Source organism: Equus caballus, chromosome 18, assembly GCF_041296265.1.
Source record: "Equus caballus isolate H_3958 breed thoroughbred chromosome 18, TB-T2T, whole genome shotgun sequence".
NCBI lineage: Eukaryota > Metazoa > Chordata > Mammalia > Perissodactyla > Equidae > Equus > Equus caballus.
The window spans coordinates 82,856,610-82,876,039 of record NC_091701.1 but is presented as its reverse complement, the minus strand read 5'-3'; the positions used below and the strand labels follow the sequence as shown (position 1 = coordinate 82,876,039).

Here is a 19,430-nt window from a genome sequence, read left to right as displayed (position 1 = left end):
TATTCATGTAGTAGTAATAGGAATTGCAGGTACGGACCAATAAAGACCTGGTCACCCCCTGGGTGGTGGCAGAAATTATTTACTGTGGCATGCCTGCTTGTGCAGCTGATCAGCCTCGTGGAAATTAATAAAATAAACCTTAGCTAAATGGGAATCATGAGAGCCTGCAGGGGGAGCTCTCACAGCCCATCACACGTCCTCAGTTACACCAAACAGGAAGTACAACTACTTCTCTACGGAGGGAAGACCTCTCCTCACCGGGGCAACAACCCAGCCAATCAGAGACGCTGCAGCTGAGCCAATGAGAGACGCTACAGCTCAGCCAATGAGAAACGCGGCAGCTCGGCCAATGAGAAGCCGTTGCCGCTCTGAACTGTCACTCTTCCCCAATGGACTTTCCTTTGGGACAGTCCCGCCCTCTCCGCTCTCTATAAAGGCAGCCCTGTCCACGCCGGCTGTGTTTGCCTGGGCTTCGCCGCATCGCGCGTGTGTCCGGTTGCGATTGTTTGGGCTATTCCCGAGTAAACTCCTTTTGAGGGTAAAATAACAGGCGGGCGTGCCTTTCAAGTTGACAGCGCTTTGCGCTCCAGCTGAGCCCAGACGCCCCACGCGGCCCCACGCCCGCCACAGCACGCTTCCTTCTGCCACAGGCGTGACCCGTCTCGGGCTCGTCCAGGGCGCAGGCAAGGGGATGGGCCTGGGAACTCGCGGCAGCCGGGCCCTCGGTCGCTGCCAAGCCCGGGGCCCCTGGCGGCGTGGGTCTCGGCAGACCCCGGAGCCCTGGGAGCGCGCCGCGCGGCCCGCTCGCTGCGTGTCCAGCCTGCACGGGGCGTTCGCGTCCTTCCGCCGCGGGGAGCGCCCCGAGTCTAGGGGGCGCCGCAGCCCCTCCCGCACCGGGAGCGCAGGGAAGGCTGACCCGCGGCTTCGCCCCAAGGCTCGGGGACCCGTCCCTGACGCCTGGCCCCGCCCACCTCGGAGAGGTCGGCGCGTGGGATTGGTGGCGTCTCGGGGGCGAGGCCGCAGAAGGGCGTGGCGAGAGCAGGGCCGGGAGGTGGGCGGGGCGGAGGACTGGCCGGGAGGTGGGCTGAGGGGCCTGGCCCCGCCCACCTCGGCGAGATCGGCGCGCGGGATTGGCGGCGTGTCGGGGGCGGGGCCACGGAGTGGGCGTGGCCGGAAAGTGGGCCGAGGGGCCGATCCCGGTGGACAAAAGCCGGCGGCGAAGCCTGCGGGACTGCGCTGCGGTTCCTGCGGAGGCGGTGTCAGGAGCCCGGACGGCGTGTGCCCGCGCGGACTAAGGTGCGGTGCCTGCGGGCTCGAGCGTGTGGGCGGCCTGGCCTGGTCCTCGCCGGTGCACGGGCCGAGCGGCGGCCGGGCGGAGGAGGCGGGGAGGGTGCGGGGTCGGGCGGGGACGACGCCGGGTTGCGCGGGAGGAGGGTGCGGGGGCGTGCGGGGCTGGTGCTTGTGCCGGCACGGAGCGCGGCCGCGGGGGCGGAGACCGAGCAGCCGGGTCGCGGGTTAGTGCACTGACGGCCACAGGCGCGTGTGCGGGCCCGGACTACCGTTCTCTTCCCCGGAGGCCCTTCCGCGTCCCCGGAGGACTCTCCCTGTTCCCGGAGGCCCCGCCGTCCCCGGAGGCCTTTCCCAGTTCCCGGAGGCCCTCCCCGTCCCCGGAGGACCCTCCCCGTCGGCCCTTCCCCGTCCCTGGAGGCACTTCCCCGTCCCTGGAGGCCCTTCCCCGTCCCTGGAGGCCCTTCCCTGTCCCTGGAGGACCTCCCTGTCCCCGGAGGACCCTCCCCGTCCCGAGAGGGCGCCTGCGGACCCGACCCCTCCCCCTGCCCCGGGCGTGCCCCGAGCTGCCTCTTGAGCCGGGCAGACCGGGTAGTCCGGCAGCGTCGATCGGCGCAGTGCTCGGACACAGCAACCTCACGCCAGGTCTCGGTTCTGCTCCGTTCTTCTAGGACAGAGACCGCGCTCGGCGAGTCTGCAGGAGCGAGGGCCGGCGACTGCACGTTGCGAGGGTGAGCACGAGCACTCCCCTTCTGGGCTCTAGGCTGCGGCAGTGCTGCGGTCAGTCGGTCCGGGAGGACTCGGGGGTCCCGGAGGTCTGGGTGGTCCTGAAGGTTCTGGAGGTCTTGGAGGTCTGGGCAGTCCGAAGGTCCAGCAGGTCCCAGAGGTCCGGGAGGGCGGCAGAGGCGCCGCAGGGGAGCAAGTCCAGGGTATTTGCAACAGTAAAGCGCCGCGCTTCCTTGTTTCTTTCAGTCCTGCGACTTCTGTACAAGAGACTACTTTTTGTCCAGAAATGATTGTAGTTTGTGATCTCAGCTAAAGAAAAAAAAAATGTGGCTAAAAATTTGGGGTTGATGAAATAGAATTAAACAGGGTGAGCAGTCTTTTTTCTTAAACTGCTCTGTGAGTCTGGGTTTATTGTCTGCAACTGGACAAGCGGGTCAGGAGATTGGAATTCAGCTGCTTTCACACCACATGAACTGGCCTGTGGGAAAAGTCCTTCCTTTTGAAGTCAGGGTTTGGGCGGTGACAAAATCTGAGGTAGAGAGTAGAGAAGTGAATCCAGTGGAGCCTAAAGCCCAACCCACGAAATTGACTTCTAGAAGACATGAAATAATGTCCTGCGTTGTAGTAAACCAGGGTCTACAATGGAGCTTTACTTTTTATTTAAAAGGTGGTAAAATTTTACTGGATAAGAAATGTGAGGAAAACCTGAAATGTTTCAGCTATGCATATTATGAGATGTAGAAAGATTACTGCAGAAGATGTTTGTTTCACCTAAGAAGAAAATACCTAAAAAGGTCCTGTCACTCAGTATTGAAGTTTCAAGTAGCTGTATTTGCCATTAAGGAAAAATAGCCAAGTCATGGCTCTTGCATAATACTGTGTTGGAATACAGCCCTGGAAAGGTGCTATCAAGACCAAGATCAGTTTGCTGCCTCTTTTTTTGTTTTGTTTTGTTTTAAATACAAGGACAGATGTGACAGTGGGGTCAGCATGACTGAACCGTATACTTTAAACTGTATTGCAAATTATACCTGAAATTGCAGATGGGACGTAATCCACTCATGCACACCAGTTTGCTTACTGCTTTTATTCAAGTTGAGTTCCAGATGGCTCCCCAGTAATGGCCTAGGGCACCTCCTGAACACCAAGAAGCAGTGTTCTAGAATTGCGCTTTGGGAAGCGAGGATGGTTAGGAATAGATCCTGGCTTGTCACAGGAACTGAGGCATGACATTTTTTTAATTTAAAGGTCAGATGACTTGAGCTTCATTTTTCAAGAGATACTCTTTATAGGCCTCTTACCTAGTAATTTTTAAGTTAGTTCTCCTGACTTTTCCAGGCCTCAGCTGTATCTCAAGGAGATGAAAGCAGTTTGCAGTTATGTTGCTGGAATAAGGAAGTTTCCATCAGAGCATCTTGCAAGGGAACAGGTGCCTGCAGCACCTTAGGGCCCTCCTTTGCCTCTGGGGACACACCTGGGACATGGTGTTGCTTCAAGCCTCAGAGTTTTGCTTCTTCCAAAGGGTGCACCCCGCCCTTTCTAGGAATCAGATCAATTTGTATTTGCTACTCCCACATCCCAGGAAGATATCTTTTCCTGGAACAATTCTGTTTCCCTGTCCTGCCCACTGGCAGCTTACCTTTACCCATGAACAACCAGAAGAACCGTCCAGGAGTTGGGATACTGAGGAACAGGACAGGGACGGGCTTGGACCCTTCTATACACAGATTTCTGTAACGGAGAAATCACCGTTGTATTTAGTGTGACATCCCCAGTATCTACTATTGTCTCTAGGAAAACATAGTTTCTCCAGTAATCCTTCATCTTTCACTTTTAGACTTAAAGTTTCCCTAAACATGAGTCACAAGAACTTGTTGAATCTCCTCAAGGGTAGTTGTTTTAGCCAAAACACCCTCTTAAAAGAGGAAAATACTAGCACACATCACCCTGCTCATCCTGAGGGCCCAGTAAAGTGAGGAGTTGGATAGAAGTGTTCAAATAAACATGATATTGTGGAAGTAATCTCATTTTCTAAGACAAACCTACAGTCGAGAATAAGATCCATCATTAAGGGCTTGCTGCAGCATCAGTCTCCCCACACTCCAGCCAGGTGGGCTCGGGAAAGCTGTTCTTTTATCCAAGTAAAATGGAAACATAATTTCCATCTTACCAGGTTGTTGTGAGGGCTGACTCAGAAACACACCTGCTTTATGTAACATGGTTTATGCAGAGAATGTGTTCAGTTCTAATGGAAAACGTAATTGCTAGTATTGACTTTTTATGCAGTCGGGCTGTTATGAATTGTTCTCTGGTAGTCTCCAGATTGCTTGTATTTTGTTTTTACGCTACAATGAAATAAAATAAATGACAAGATATGTATCATATCTTTTTTTCTTTTTAAAGGTTTACGGAAGTCAAAATGTCTCAAAAAATCCGTGGCGGTTCTGTGGTAGAGATGCAAGGAGATGAAATGACACGAATCATCTGGGAGTTGATTAAAGAGAAACTCATTTTTCCCCACGTGGAGCTGGACTTGCACAGGTGAGGGCATTGCCCTTCCACACGGCAGATGCAGAAGCACACTCCAAGTGGTGTCGGGGTAACCAGCTTTTTACGTAGATACAGCTGTGTCTTGCGAATGACGCTTTCAGGGAGGGCTGCCTAAATATATGTAAAAAAGTCCTCTATTGTAATTGTAACATATTGCTAGAAAAACTGGACCTTTCATTCTGCATCAGAGAAGAATTTTGATGGGAGCAAAGGGATTCTCAGGTCTTTCCAAGCCTCTGCTCCCTGTGCAGGTTTTATCTGTAATAAATCAGTAGCCTCAAGGCACAAGGTACTGGGTGTGCAAGGGAGGGTAACAGAGGTCCTGCTGGTGATACAGTTTTGTCCTTCGAGCTCTGTTTTCTGTCCTCTGCTTCACCACTCAGTGGACCCTTCCCCTTTTCCTTCCTGCCTCTGCCTGCTTCATAAATTGTTAGCACAGAAAGAAGCCTTGAAGTTGTTTGATCAACCCCACCTTTTAGGAGAAGTTCCTCTAAACCTTTTGTCCTAAAGAGTTGAGCCTCTGTTTGCCCTGTGTTGAAAGTATTTGGAGACAGATAAGAAAGTCTCTACGGAATTCTCCCCTTTTTTCCCTGTGATTTCATAAATTTGCTCGTGCTCTTTGTACATTTGAACTAGGTAGAGACAGGATTTTACCAGGGTGAAGTGGCTGAAAACCGGCGTGATAAAGTGGCGAACACCACATTCCAGCCAAACTGCTGGCAACTGTAAGTGTGTTTGCCTTGACCCAGAATTATTCATCAGACTGTGTCCTGAGGACCTGTTGTTTGCTTGTGTATAGACATTTAATTCACATGGTGTCCTTAGGCACCCTTTTTAGTTATCCTAAGCCTTAGCTGTTGATATTGTCTGTACTGCAACCACGAGAAGGAGTGCATACTGCAGAGGTCAACCAAACATGTAGGAAAGGAGCATAAAAATCGTCATCCACGGGGTTAAAGCAGCGTTTTACAAGCACTCTCCTGTGCAGAACTTGACATGGCAACAGGTGGGTTTGCAGAGTTCCTGCTGGTATAGTGGCTGCAAAGAAGCTTTGAGCCTCGTTAGCTTAGAGGCGTCTGGGGTTTTAAAGGATAGTCATTATGCCCAGAAGGAAAAGACTCCCTGCCTGCAGACTAAAGAGTTTTTGGAGGCTCACACAAGTTTTAAGTTGTTCCAAAACTGCTGTTATTATTGTGTGACTCGTTCTTTTTGAGGGATTCTCTTTGTTTTGGTTTCTGGAGGCTAGATGGTGGTCCAGCCAACTTACTCATTTTTTTCTCTTAGAAACGTTAAGAAGAAAGACAAAAAACCCCCAATTTGCCGGGAGGTTCTTCGGAGGAAAATGTTTCCTGCACACGTGAGAACTGCTGCCACACTCCGTATCTGAGTTAGGAATAGACATTTGTAGATACGCAGCATTTCCTGTGCCCGAAGAGAAGAGGGCAGGGGCTTGGTTAGGCTCGTGCGAATTATTTAAGGACAAAGCAGTTTGGAACTGTTTTTATTTGGAAGTACATCAAGAATGCTATCCTTGCATTTGCGTCTGAGTTGGGATATCTAAGGAGAGGAAAATACAAGAGCAAAAAGGGAAATCTGGAAGCTTAATGGGTCAGCACGCTTTGGAACATGAAAACCTTGTTTAAAGCCTTAGAGAATAAATTGTTACATTACTGTTTTGCTTTTTCTGTTTTCGACAAAGTATTATGTATTTTAGATAAAGCTGTACAGTCATTTTCTGTGCTCCGTGGATCACCTACATTCTCTCCAGCTCTGGGTAACCTGCAGTCTAGGTGTTGGTGTGTAGTGAGCTATCACGCTGGGGTGTATAAAACCGTTGCTGGATTTCATTGCTGATCCAATAAACTGCAGGCTTGTTTCCAGAACAGAGGGACTTGCCCAAGAATTAGGGAAAGGGTCATCGTATGACTAACTAGCGTTAAGGCAGGAATCATTAGCATTTTTGGCACTGATAGGAAGTACAAAAAATCCTTTACACCCTGTGACTCCTTCTGTTTAGAGCACAGTGTTTACTAAGGGAAGAATAAGATGGTGCTTAGGGTACATCTCTATGCTGGCTACATGGAAGGAAGTCTGCACAGGGTTGCTTGAGTGCTGTTGCTGCCTCTGGTGAAGAGCAGGTCAAGGGGCAGCACCGGGGTTGACTTGTAGCCAGCTTCCCACACCGCGCGGCCTAGCCCAGCAAGCCAGCCTTTCTTGGTGCTCTTTGATTGGCGTGTGTGGGTACACTAAGGCTAAACCTTGGCAGGTGCAGGTGCGTTTGCAGGGCAGGCTCTGCGCCATCGGCGTGCATACACTGATGTGTGGTGATGGAGTGGCAGCACCCTCAGTCCCCTGTCAGCCTGTCTGGAAAGTGAGACTCACGATTTCCCCTCCCAGCTATGATTTAGGCATAGAGAATCGAGATGCCACCAATGACCAGGTCACTAAGGATGCCGCAGAAGCCATAAAGAAGTACAACGTGGGTGTCAAGTGTGCTACCATCACCCCTGACGAGAAGAGGGTTGAGGAGTTCAAGCTGAAGCAAATGTGGAAATCGCCAAACGGCACCATCCGAAATATCCTGGGTGGCACTGTCTTCAGGGAGGCCATTATCTGCAAAAATATCCCCCGGCTGGTGAGCGGGTGGGTGAAACCCATCATCATAGGTCGTCATGCTTATGGGGACCAAGTAAGTCCTGTTGGCGTACTTTGATTTTTCACAGCCTTTGGCTGCCTGCAGTTCTGACTTCTGTGTGTTTTATTCTCATCTTTGGTGTCTGTTCCCATTGAGCAAGGTACCAAATTGAGAAACGCATATATATATATCTGTGTGCTTACATGCATTTAGATAGAAGTAAACACAGAAAACTTACAGAGAGGCACCCTCTCAACAAAAATGATTTTTTTTCAGATGTGTTTTTCCTTCATCTTTTTATTAGGTTAAACCATGTGATAGTGACATTTTTGTATAGATAACTTCCTCTGGTTCAACCAAATCAGTGGTTCTCAACCCTGGCTGTACAATAGGTTCCCTTTATGGGTTTTCGGTGTTTGTTTTGTTTTGTTTTTTTAAAAAATTTGTTTCTCTGTTTTAATTCCAATGCTTGAGAGGCCCCTGAACCAGCTGGATCTGAGTTCTGTGGGGTTCCAGCGTTTTAAAGCTCCAGGTGATTCTGATGTGCAGACTGGGTTGAGAACTACCGAAGATCATATTAAGCATGATCTCTTCATGCATAAGGGAAAACTGGCTCAGTAGTTGAAAGCAGTCTCTTTAAAGCATTCCTTTCCTACTTGGAAAAAAAAGTATAGTTTCTGTACTTCTGCGCAAAGTAGGCTTCTTGCCAAATTAAACAGAAAGTTGCCAGCTAAGCAAAATCAAAATTCTGACCTTCATAGCAGCTTACATCTTAAAAGAGGCTTGAAAACAAGAGTCCCTAATGCTGAAATCCAAGGGCTTTGATATGGTCGTCCTTAAAAACAGTGTGGCCTGGACAGACCACTCTGTTCCTGGGGACAGGGTCCCCCCGGTCCTCAAGGGCTGTTCACTTTGTGCTACCCTGTGGCTCCGACTTCCCTTCCTCCTGCACACTCCCTTCCCAGGTGCCCCCCAGAGGCCCAGGAAAGGCCCAGGGTACTGCGAACCCACTAATCCTGGAACACCAGTCTAAGTTCTTACAAGTTCAGTGATGTCTTTTTTGTCCTAGCTCCTTTTTTATTGTTTTGGTGTCGGTCACTTGGATGAATTGTCGTTCCATACATTAAAGTCCAGATTGAAAATTCCAACCCTCAGGTTGGTTGTCTGACCCTTCAGATTTGCTGAAACCTGTACAAAGCATTTATGCAGCTTGAGGGCCTCGGTGTCCTCCTTTGAGAAATGGGAGTAAATTACCCCTTGTAGTGAAGGGCTTCCTATGTCAGGAGTATCCCGCTAGACTAGATGTTGCATAGACTGTCTGACAGGTCTTTACTGCTGCGCTCGTCTTACTCTACACAGACGTGAACGTGTGGGTGCAGCTGCATGACTGGGCCCTGCCTCTGGGAGTCTTCTGGGTCGCTGGAGGGGCCCAGGGCAGCAGGGTTGATGGGTGTCTAGTGCAGGGGGCACATCTCTCCACTGGAGAGCTCACACACATGAGAGAGGCGCTGTCCTTGGATGGCCCTTTCCTGAGGGTCATCACCCGGCCACAGCTGCTTCCAGAACGAGTGCTTCACATAGACAAGTCCTGGGCCTGTCATTGTGAAGAGACTGAGGACTGGACCCCTAGTCTTTGCCCCCTGATGTGTTATTTCCACTGTGTCACAGTCCCTCCCCATAGGGCTGATGTAAGAATCAAATGAGGGGATGAGATGACACAGGTTAGTTACTTAAAGCCTCTGTCACAGAGCGAGGACAAGGCATTGGCTCTCCCACTGTCATCTTCAGTGCCACAGCCACGGTGTCATCACCCATAGACACCCCCGGCCTCCAGGTCACGGCCCCTTCTCTTCCTCTGTCATCCTGCAGTGTGTTTTTTCTGTGCCCCTTTTGACACCTGAAAAGCTCTTATGTTCTCACTCTTATGTCTTTGTTAGGACGTAAGCTTCCTAAGGGAAGAGACTTCTGTTGTTCTCTCCATATCAGTGCTCAGAAAACTGCCTGTGAGGGAGGCACCCAGTAAAAACTGATTTGTGATGTGCACTGCCACTCACCAGCATGGGGACTTGGGACCTCTCGTCCCCACCTCTCCAGTAAAGGAAGGTTGAACCACACAGCCCCGTTGGTCTGGGTGTCTTCCAGCTCCCTAGTCTATGAGTTCTTTTCCTTCTTTGTAAATCTTGTCAGGATGGTTTCTTTTCTTCATGCCTTTTCTTCCCCTACACAGTACAGAGCAACCGATTTTGTTGTTCCTGGGCCCGGAAGAGTAGAGATAACCTACACACCGAGTGATGGATCCCAGAAAAGGACCTACCTGGTACATAACTTTGAAGGTATGTCTAAGTCCGTCATGAGCTACATCTTTTATTTTTTACAGTTCATTTAACAACATTATTACTGGTTTTTTAAAGTTAGTTGTATGGCTGCCTAAAAGTACAGCCTGAATCCACAGCATTTCTGCAGGACTCAAAATCTAACATAGAAAGTAGCTGGCTTCCGTGCCTTCTGTGGCGTGGATAAAGCACAGAAGGAGCTGCCACTTGTAGATGACTGTGTATTTCTCTGGAAACACGGGGGGGCAGGACTCCGTAGCACACGAATTCTCTAACTTAAACGCTAATAGCCCCAAATCACCTGTCATGTAATCCTGCCCTTTGGTCTGGTAGGGTTGGTATCTGAAAATGATTGTCGTATATTTCCTGAAATTTTCTTCTTGCCCTTCTGGTTATTCTGTGAAAGTGAAATGTTTGTTTTTGCCTCTTCTTTCCCACCGTCCTGCTGCTTCGCAGGTCCATTTTGGCAAATTGCACTCAAAAGTTGTTGAAAGAACAGAGGACCATCTTTCCACCTATTAAAGTTGTCAGAAGTACTCACACAAACAAAAACTCAAAACACTCAGGTTTTGTTTTCCTTGCCTCCTCTGAATAAGTCCATGTTAACGGAACCTGGTTCTGCTGGTTTCAGCGCCTTTCCCGTTCTGAGCCCCACTGGCCCTGGAATTCTGTCTTCAGTAATAACAGAGTCCCACCAGTAAGAGCTGTGAGGCCCCAGTGATTCCGTGCGGCATGCGTACTTCTGCCAGTGACAGTGTAAACTGTCAGTGTCCTCCAGGAGATTGTGAGAATGTTCTTTCAGTGTTTGAAGTGCAGATTGTTCTCAGTGGCTGAGGACTGGGTTGCACACTTAGAGTTTAAAATACGTGTTTGATTTAAAAAGTATGAAAAGATAGCTTAAAAATCACCCACCCTTTCCTGGGTGTATTTCTGGTCTATATCACAAGTTTTTGGTATTTCGGTGTCTCCAGGATCCTGAAGACCATGTTTTTATCGTTTCTTTTGCCCTTTCAGAACAAGCTAGAATACCCTCATCTAGAACTGACTGCCCTGCAGTCATGAGCCTCAGAAACTCCTGGATGTCCACCTGGGAGCCTGGGCACGGCCGTGGGGCTGGGAATTGGGTGTCTTGTGGTGAGTGGATTTGGACGCGGGTGAGTGTAACCGTGTCCCTCCTCCTCTTCTCTCCTCGCGTCCCACAGAGGGCGGCGGCGTGGCCATGGGGATGTACAATCAAGACAAGTCCATCGAAGATTTTGCACACAGCTCTTTCCAGATGGCTCTGTCTAAGAGCTGGCCCCTGTATCTGAGCACCAAGAACACTATTCTGAAGAAATACGACGGACGTTTCAAAGACATCTTTCAGGAGATATATGACAAGTAACTACAGTTCATTTTTTCCTTTTTCTTTTTTCTCAAGGTGGCATTTACAGTATAGAATTTGCATCATTATTACTTTGATTCTGGGACAACTTAAGTGAAAACCATCACTATCCCTTAAAGATAAGGGCAAAACTGAGATTTAGCAGGAGTGAAACAAAACCACTCCTCAGTTGCTTTTAGAAGGTAAATGTGTCCTCAAATAAGGGTCCCACGTTTACTTTTCTCGGAGCAGAATTGTTTGTTTGAATAGAGGTACCGTGTTGGTGATAGAAGGTTCTCGTCTTCAGGGTGTGAGTGTCTGCGTGGCCCAGTCACATTCTTCCTGAAGTGGAGTCTGTGCTTAGACTCTGCTTCAGTGGGGACGTTTGGACTTAAGTCTACATTTGTAGTGACTGTGGGTTCAACTACACGTGAGCATATGTTAAATTTAAGATGCGTAACTCCCTCTAGGCTGCAAGTGTGCAGGCCAGGGCTCAGAGTCTGGATCTCTTTTGTGAGGCCTTTTAATTCCTCTTCCCGCTCCCTCTCTGCACCACGCCTGGCAGCTGCCCTGTCTCCTGAACGGCATCAAGTGGTGGAACAGGCTCCCCACCGCCCCTCGTTGCATGCTGACAGCGAGCTGCGTCTCCAGAATCTGGCCGGCAGTATGCAGAGCACTGAGCGTGGGAAGTAATGCACTGCCTGGACGCTGCTGGCTCGTTCATCCAGCCTCACGGGTGGGGAGATCCGGGCTTCACAGCTAGAAAATGATTGGCGGAGTTTGAGCCCATGTCTGTCAAGTGCCCCAGTTTGTGCTGCTTCTAGTAAAAAATGCTGCTCCCAGCACACCCTACCCTTGGAGAGCAGAGGGTGTCCTACAAAACCGGTTTCTTCTTTTGTTCTCTTTCTCTCTCATTTCTTAGGCAGTACAGATCCCAGTTTGAAGCCCAGAAGATCTGGTATGAGCATAGGCTCATCGATGACATGGTGGCCCAAGCTATGAAGTCGGAGGGCGGCTTCATCTGGGCCTGTAAGAACTACGACGGCGACGTGCAGTCAGACTCCGTGGCCCAAGGTGGGGAGCTAGGGGGCCCAGGACAGGGCGTGGCCTCAGTCCTCCGGTTTGGGAAAGGGATGGTGCTGTCCTCTCTGTAAAATCATGAAGGGTCCACCCTCTCAGCGGACAGATGAGGAAATGGAGCTCAGACATGGGAAGCGACTTTTCTCAAGTCACAGGAAGTAACTCAGTGGGTCGACACGCTGCGCTCCAGCCTTAGGTGTTGACACGGTTTCTCTCTCAAACCTTTTCTCCCCTTGAAGTTTCAGCACCTCCAACAGGCTGACTTGAAGCCACTCGCTTCCCTCTGCTGCTTTCCCTCTGATGAGAATTTGTGTAAAAGGCCAGGGCACTCGATCGGGCGGGAGAGGCGAGTCAGTGTCTTGGGCCTCTCATCTCCAGGGGCTCCTCCATCGCCCGCTCATCTGGCAGCAGGTGCTAATCTTGCCCTGCCAGCCCTGACACTCTTCTGGGCCTGTGTAAAGCACACTTTACCGCTGGCTTTCAAGACGCAGGATCGAGCAGAGACGCCCGGAGCTCTTCACAGAAACTGCGGGGACCAGGGCTTCCTGCCGACGCCATGGCCACCCACAGACGCCTCCCGTCCCTGCCGCCCCGGCACCCAGTTGCCCTCCAGTCCCTACCCCCGCAGCTCTAAACTGGAGTCTCCCCTGGCAGATGCGCGTGGGTTTATACTGCGTTTTCCCTCCCAGCAAGTACTACTTTTTCTCTGTCTTACGGACAGTTAAGCATCTCCTGTCAGTTTGAGAGTCAGTAGACCAACTGGTGAAAGGCAACTTTGTGTCAGATAAGTGGGTCGCACCGCTCTCGGCTCGCCCTCCTCCGTGTCCGAATCCTGCCGTTGCTGTGCCGAGGGTGGTGGGGAAGGAGCGTCACTCTGGTGGCTCACGCGGGCCAGGGAAGCAGTTCCTCATGGCCCGAATCATTTCACTGTTTCTGAATGTCCTTGCGGCAACGGGAAGAGAGTACTGGAGGGACGTTTCCAATGTGGATGTCAAGTTGTGGGGGCGCACCCGGCTTCGACGTAGGAGTTCTGATGTGCGGCGTCCAGCAGGGCGCAGATGAGATAGCTGGGCCCAGCTGGGGACGAAGATGACCTCGAGGAACTAAACAGAGTGCGGGCGGCAGAGCTGTCCTCACATCGGGTCTTTTCTAGAGGCAAGAACAACTTTGGGTTCACACCCAACGTGTCATTACGTCCTCAGTTCTGACAGTGGTACCAATTAGTGTCTTCTGATATTATTAGAGAGACAGACTCACCGCAGCTGTGGTCCTAGACTCCAGTCAATGAGTATCCGAGGGTGTGCCGAGGCCCCAGACCCACACAGTAGTACGAGAGGAGCGAGCGATCCCACGCGGGAATCTCTGATGTGCTCAAAGATGAGCAAAGAAGGTTGATTACTCTCAAACCAGCCTATTACAAATTTGCACTATTGGGAGGTAGCAAAAATGGAGAAAAGCATTCTTTGATTCGAGTGTAAAAGAGTAGTGAAAGAAGAAAATCAATCGTGTGGACTTAAAAGTTGACCTGTGGTTCTCTGGATAGGAAACCACAGAACAGAATTGTTTTGTTGGTACCGTTAAGAGAGAAGGAAGAACAATGGGATGTTCTTGGGTCCATCCCACCCTGTTTCCAGCCTGCCTTTTCTCGCCAGTCCCAGCGAGTCTGTGAGCATCTCGATGGCCGGAGGCAATGCTCTTTAATCTTTACTTTCCCAGAAGAGCAGAGCATCTGCACTGGAGGCTGACAGTCGTGTACTGAGCTCTCACTCTGTGCAGGTACTGTTCTAAGGAATGTGAATAGGTATTCATGTGAGTGTTCATCTAATTCTCCCAACAGCCTGGTGAAGTAGGTGCTTTTATTCTATTTCCCAGGTAGGAAAACAGCCACCGTGGCCAGGAAGCCACAGAAAGAGGGTGGAATGCAGCCCTCCCTCCAGGACAGGTGCCCCTGAGAGAAGAGTGAGGCAGTGCCCCTCCCAGACTCTGGCTCTGAGGTCTGGAGTGGGGACCCTGCCTTCTCACAGGCAGGAGGATTACTGATAACCCCACAGGCTCGAGTTTATTTTGTTTCCCGAAACCTGGCAAGATTAAGTCACTGGCTCTCATCTCTAAGAAATGCGGTACTGTCTGTGCAGTGGAACCCAGCACCTTGTCCTCTGCCCCTTACAGGATATGGCTCTCTCGGCATGATGACCAGCGTGCTGGTTTGTCCAGATGGCAAGACCGTGGAAGCAGAGGCTGCGCACGGCACCGTGACACGCCACTACCGCATGTACCAGAAAGGACAGGAGACGTCCACCAACCCCATTGGTAAGATGCGTTTATGCAACAGTGATTTCCAACCAGAGTGGAGGTCTCCAAGGACTCCGTGTTCCCTTGGCTGCCCAACACCTTGTGTGTAAAATTGTCACCCGACAGCTGACGTGCTCTCCTGATGCAAGCTGTTTTAATATGCTTCTTGAAATACACACAGGTGTATGTTTTTCCATTCTGTGGGAGAATACACATTACAGAGAAAAATGTCAGCTAGCATTTTCCTTTTCCTCTGGTGCAGTGAAATGTCACATGTGGCTAAGAATCTAAAGCCACATGGATAGACCCTCTAGCCAGATTTCAAGGACAGCCCTTTAAAGAGAGATTACAGCCTGGAAAGAGAAGAGGAGACCAAGACAGACACGAGGTAGAAGAGATTGTGACCCTTTCCAACTAGTAAATAAATGCCTTAAGCTTCAAGTGCTGCTGCCACACCATGAACATGGGCTTTCTTAACGCTCCAACAAAACCCAGAACATTTCTTCTGCAAAAATGCAGATTTTTTTTTAAGTTTCTATTTGGTAAAATATTTCCGTGTCCTAAAGCTTATAGCTCCTGTGGATGTCATCTGATGAGGTCAGTCACCTAAACAAAAAACTTGTTGTGTTTTTGAGAATCCCTCCAACTGGGGTGATTGAAGTGTGCTCTTTTCTTCTCTTTCAGCTTCCATTTTTGCCTGGACCAGAGGGTTGGCCCACAGAGCCAAGCTCGATAACAACAAAGAGCTCGGCTTCTTCGCAAAGGCCTTGGAAGACGTCTGCGTTGAGACCATTGAGGCTGGCTTCATGACCAAGGACTTGGCTGCTTGTATTAAAGGTTTACCCAAGTGAGTATAAGACGCCCTGGGCTCTGGTCAGATTGCCACTGAGCCTCTCAGGCTCACAGCGTCCGTGCTTGTGGAATTTTGTGAATCGTCCTTCATCACCTGGCTCGGGAGTCGGGAGACACTGTAAATGTAAATGGTCAGGTGGAAAAGCTTTCAGGCTTTTGGAACATACAGCCTTTTCAAAACTAGGCAGCTGCTGAACTTTGCCTCTGATGCAGGAGCTGGTGGGTGTGGCGGCCTCCCCATGGGACTGCAGGGTCACCTGCAGCCTGGACCGTGTCCACGTGCTGAGCTGGGTTGCTGCCCCTTGATCTGGTTGACGATCATTGGTGACAATGAAGGAGATTATAGACAGTTAGAAACAGGGACCGTGAGGCTGTTTGATTCCACCTCTCTCTTTTCCTCAGTTTACAGATCCAGCACAAGTGTTAGATCCCAGTCGACCACCATCCCTCCTTAGGCACCTAACCAGGGGTCAGACGCTTGAGGGCCCGTGTATGACCCAGGACTTTTCTGGAACACGTAGCCCAGATCCCGGCTGGATTAGCTGCCAGTCAGAGACTCCTCCCTCAGAGTCAGTGCTAGTTACTCTGCATCACGTCCAGAAGCACAATCTCACGCCCTCCCGTGTCTCCCCTGCGTCCTCAGAGAGCTCAGTCGGGGTCAGTGCACCTGCTAGTGGGACAGACTCAGTCTTAAATTTCCAGCAAGCACGCTGTGTTGGACCCATTCCTAGCAGGGTGTCACCTTTGCAGCCCGTTTGACTAGGCAGCTGCCAGCACGATGCTGTTAGCTAGTCCTCATCTTTTGTTTTTTAAGTAAGACACTGATTGATATAAGAGCATTAAAACTCTTTTTTTAAGGACAGATGACAGTTTGTGGGGATGTGAGTAGAAGCTTGGCTGTACTCTCAGGAGGTTTTGTTTTTAAGAGGGGGGAAAAAGAAGTGGGTGGTTTCTGCTCCTGGGCATTCGTCTGAACCACAGCTCCGTGACAGTGGTACCACAAAGCCGCGTGGCACGGAGCCTGCTGTGCATGCATGCAGCCGAGCCGCCTCCGCAGGCCGCCTGTGGCCTGGGTCCACCCCGTGAACCTTGAGCACAGTCATCCGCCATAAATTCATAGCTTAACATTAACCGATTTTCTTCCAGAAATAGGTGGAATGCTAGGAAGTGGCATGTCTAGGGCTTTTCCTCTTCCTGCTACCAGACCAGAGACAAACTAAATCGCCTTCTTTCTTCCTCCCCTGCCAGCGTGCAGCGTTCCGACTACCTGAATACGTTTGAGTTCATGGACAAGCTCGGAGAAAACTTGAAGATAAAACTGGCGCAGGCCAAACTCTGAGGTCGCTCCCCGGCCGGGGCGGATGAGGGCTGTGGCAGCCGGTCCACTGGTTTACATCTTTCTGTGTAACACTCAAGGGTAAAGGCAGAATCAATTTTGTATTTTGTTTAGAAGCCAGAGTTTATCTTTTCTATAAGTTTACAGCATTTTTCTTGTGTACGGTTATGCCACCTTCATGGACAAGGCAGGGGACTTTTTAAAATTTTACTTTATTTTCTACTAGGAGCCTAGGAATTACTTTAGTAATCATTTGTACTAAATGTCACTTTTCTCATGTTCGATATAAATGACCAAAATAAAGAAGGCTAGAAAGGGAAAGCTGTAGCCAGAGTGTTGTTCCCTAAGATACGTGTAAAGCTGAGATCGCTCCCTCCCTGCCCTCCGTGGCCCGGCACGGGGTGGTCTTGGTGTGACAGACGTCCCGTCATGTGGGGGTGAGCTGTACTTCGACTTGGCATGATTTGGAATGCAGAGCGTGGGTGTGGTTCAGACGTGTTGAAGACACAGCACTCGTTTTGTAAAGAGCTCCTGTTAAGTGTTTCCAAAATGCTGAATAGTTTTGAGGCCGCTGGAGGGTTTGGAACCCAGAGCAAATACTCCCCAGGGGTTTGTCCCCTGTGTCTGCCACCGCGTCCTGGCCCCGTGTGCTCCGCGTGTTCCGTGCCCCCAGCAGCACGTCCCACCCAAGTGCAGTGACAAGCTGCTCCTCCTAGCCCTTCTGCCGGCCTGTTTTATTTCCTTGATGTAAATATGATTTTCCAGAGGTTGATTGTAAACACTGTGCTAGTCCTGTTCTCCACCTAAACTATTGATTTTAATTAAAATCAAGTGCCGACACTCGTCTGCTGAGTTCTTACTCCTCCAGCGTACTTCGGTTGCCAGCACCGAGCCAGGTGCCAGCCTTGGGAATTTGGCTGTAAAAGTCTCTGCCCTCAAGGAGTTTACTGTGGGGAAATGGACGGGGGAACAGACTGAGATTCAGATCTTACAGGGAAGGGAAAGAGGACAAAGGCAGGACACGGGGGGGGGAACATGGAACAAGAGGGAGCCGTGTCAACACGCGTGCGCAGGAGTCTAGGTGTTGTCATGTAACTTAACACTGAGCAAACGAGACTTAGGAAGGGAGCGGCATGGTCATACTTTCATTTTAAAAATCGCGCTCTGGGCAGCTTGTATGGAGAACGGGCAGGAGAGCAGGGAGTGCTGGGTCCAGCTGAGGAAGGGAGACCCGGTCCGAGGCTGCCGCATCCTCCAGGTGGCAGACGAGGACCTGAGCTAGGACAGCGGCACGGAGGACGGAGAGAGCTGGGTGGACCTGAGAAGAATGCTGGACGGGTGGGGATTGATTATCCCTGGAGATGTGGGGGTTGAGGAAGAGGAACGAGTCACAGGGGTGTCCCATGTTTCCAACTCCATACCTGGGAAGGCTGGTCCACATCCCAGCATCGTCGGTGTATCGTGGGGAAGGGAATGGAAGCATCGAGAGGAGCTGTATCAGGTTCACACAGCACAGCAGTGCCGTGGGGCCTGGGACCCAGGAATCTACATCGCTGGGCTGGGGCTCTTTCTACTACACGTGGATGTGTCCAGGTTTGGATGGAAGAAGAATGAATCACATGGAACACAGTGATAGCATGGCGTGGGGCTGGGTGATCTTAAATCACCCTCTGGCACTTAGACATCCTGGAGTCTCTCAGACAAGCAGTGGCAGCAGCAGCCCTGATCCAATACCCGTCAGATCCAGCATTTGGCCGAGAACCAGTGAAGGTTCTAAAATAACCAGCAAATGAACAGATGTGACCAGTACGTCCAGCAGCTAATGATTCACTGTTTAACAGCATCACGGTCAGAATTGTCGACCAGGAAAGTGACCGCTGCTTCATAGCGCTGACAGCAGCAGGTCCAGCAACACGAGCTGAGGGTTCCAGACGTCGAAAAGCTGTCAACTGCAAATGCCCTTTCTTAAGGGGAATTTTTAACTAAAAATATTTAAAATTTAATCTTGACAGTTAGAATCACAGCTCCCCTGTATTCTTGCCTGATGTGTTCAGTCCTCCTAAGACACTCCTGACAGGTGATTTCTCATCCTCCACTTGAATATTCATATCGTAAAAATTTCCCCAAATTAAGGGTCTTGTCTCTCCCTGTTAAGACAATTAGAACTAAAATAAAAAATGAGGAAAACTTTGAATGGTTATGAAAATACTGATAAGAATTTTGTACTTTCCTCACCTCTCTAGAGGTTTGTTTCCTAGTCCCCGTGTTTCATGTTAGGGATGACGTAGCTTCCAAATGGCTAATTCCTCCGGAACAAGGACTCAAACTCTGAATTTGTGTGGTATCTCAGACTCCAAAAGAGTGAATTTTGCAGACATTGTAGCATTGTTTGTAACTTTTAATTTTGATATTATTGCAAATTTACAGAAAAATTGTTAAGGATAGTGTGAGGAAATCCCATAATCCTTTACCAATTTTTTACTTTGCACCATTTCTTATATCGTTCTCTCTCCATACACACTTTTTTTTTCCTGAACCATTTCAGAGTAATTTTAAGACATTGTGTCCCTTTACCCCTAAATATTCCAGTGTGTATTTCCTAACAACAACAAGGATATTCTTGTATCTAACCACAATGTGATTATCAGCATCGGGAAATTTAACATTTAACACATGTTACAGCCCCTATTGAAGTTTCAGCAGCTGCTCCGGTAATCGTTATAGCCTCCCCTCCAAGATCCAGTCCTGCATCATATGTTGCATTTGGTTGTCATGTCTCTTGTCTCCTTTTGTCTGAAACTGTTCCTAAGCCTTTCTTTGGCTTTCTAGACCTTGATGTTTCTTAAGAGTACAGGCTACTTATTTTGTAGAAAGTCCCTAAATTTGAGCTTGGCTGATGTCTCCTTGCAATTAGATTCAAGTTATGCGTTTGTGGAAGAAACGCTGTGAGGTGATGGAGCACCTTCTCAGTGTGTG

At 49.8% G+C, this 19,430-nt stretch overlaps 1 protein-coding gene across 3 annotated transcripts; it reads left to right on the top strand.

Annotated features, from left to right (window-relative positions):
• Positions 1-459: 459 nt before the first annotated feature.
• IDH1 (isocitrate dehydrogenase (NADP(+)) 1) lies at positions 460-17,294 on the top strand. Of its 3 annotated transcripts, none has more exons than XM_005601394.4 (10): positions 460-1,296; positions 1,959-2,018; positions 4,417-4,554; positions 6,961-7,252; positions 9,426-9,531; positions 10,734-10,911; positions 11,817-11,968; positions 14,144-14,284; positions 14,951-15,113; positions 16,367-17,294. In XM_005601394.4, the coding sequence occupies exons 1-10, from the start codon at positions 692-694 to the stop codon at positions 16,455-16,457; spliced, it is 1,926 nt and encodes a 641-aa protein (XP_005601451.2). In that variant the 5' UTR covers positions 460-691; the 3' UTR covers positions 16,458-17,294.
• The last annotated feature ends 2,136 nt before the right edge of the window (positions 17,295-19,430 follow it).

Excerpts from the sequence above, each read along its gene's own strand:
- IDH1 (XM_005601394.4), top strand. The coding sequence starts at position 692 with ATGGGCCTGGGAACTCGCGGCAGCCGGGCCCTCGGTCGCTGCCAAGCC. Across the intron at positions 1,297-1,958 it reads GTGTGCCCGCGCGGACTAAG|GACAGAGACCGCGCTCGGCG; the intron begins GTGCGGTGCCTG and ends CCGTTCTTCTAG. Across the intron at positions 15,114-16,366 it reads TGTATTAAAGGTTTACCCAA|CGTGCAGCGTTCCGACTACC; the intron begins GTGAGTATAAGA and ends CTCCCCTGCCAG.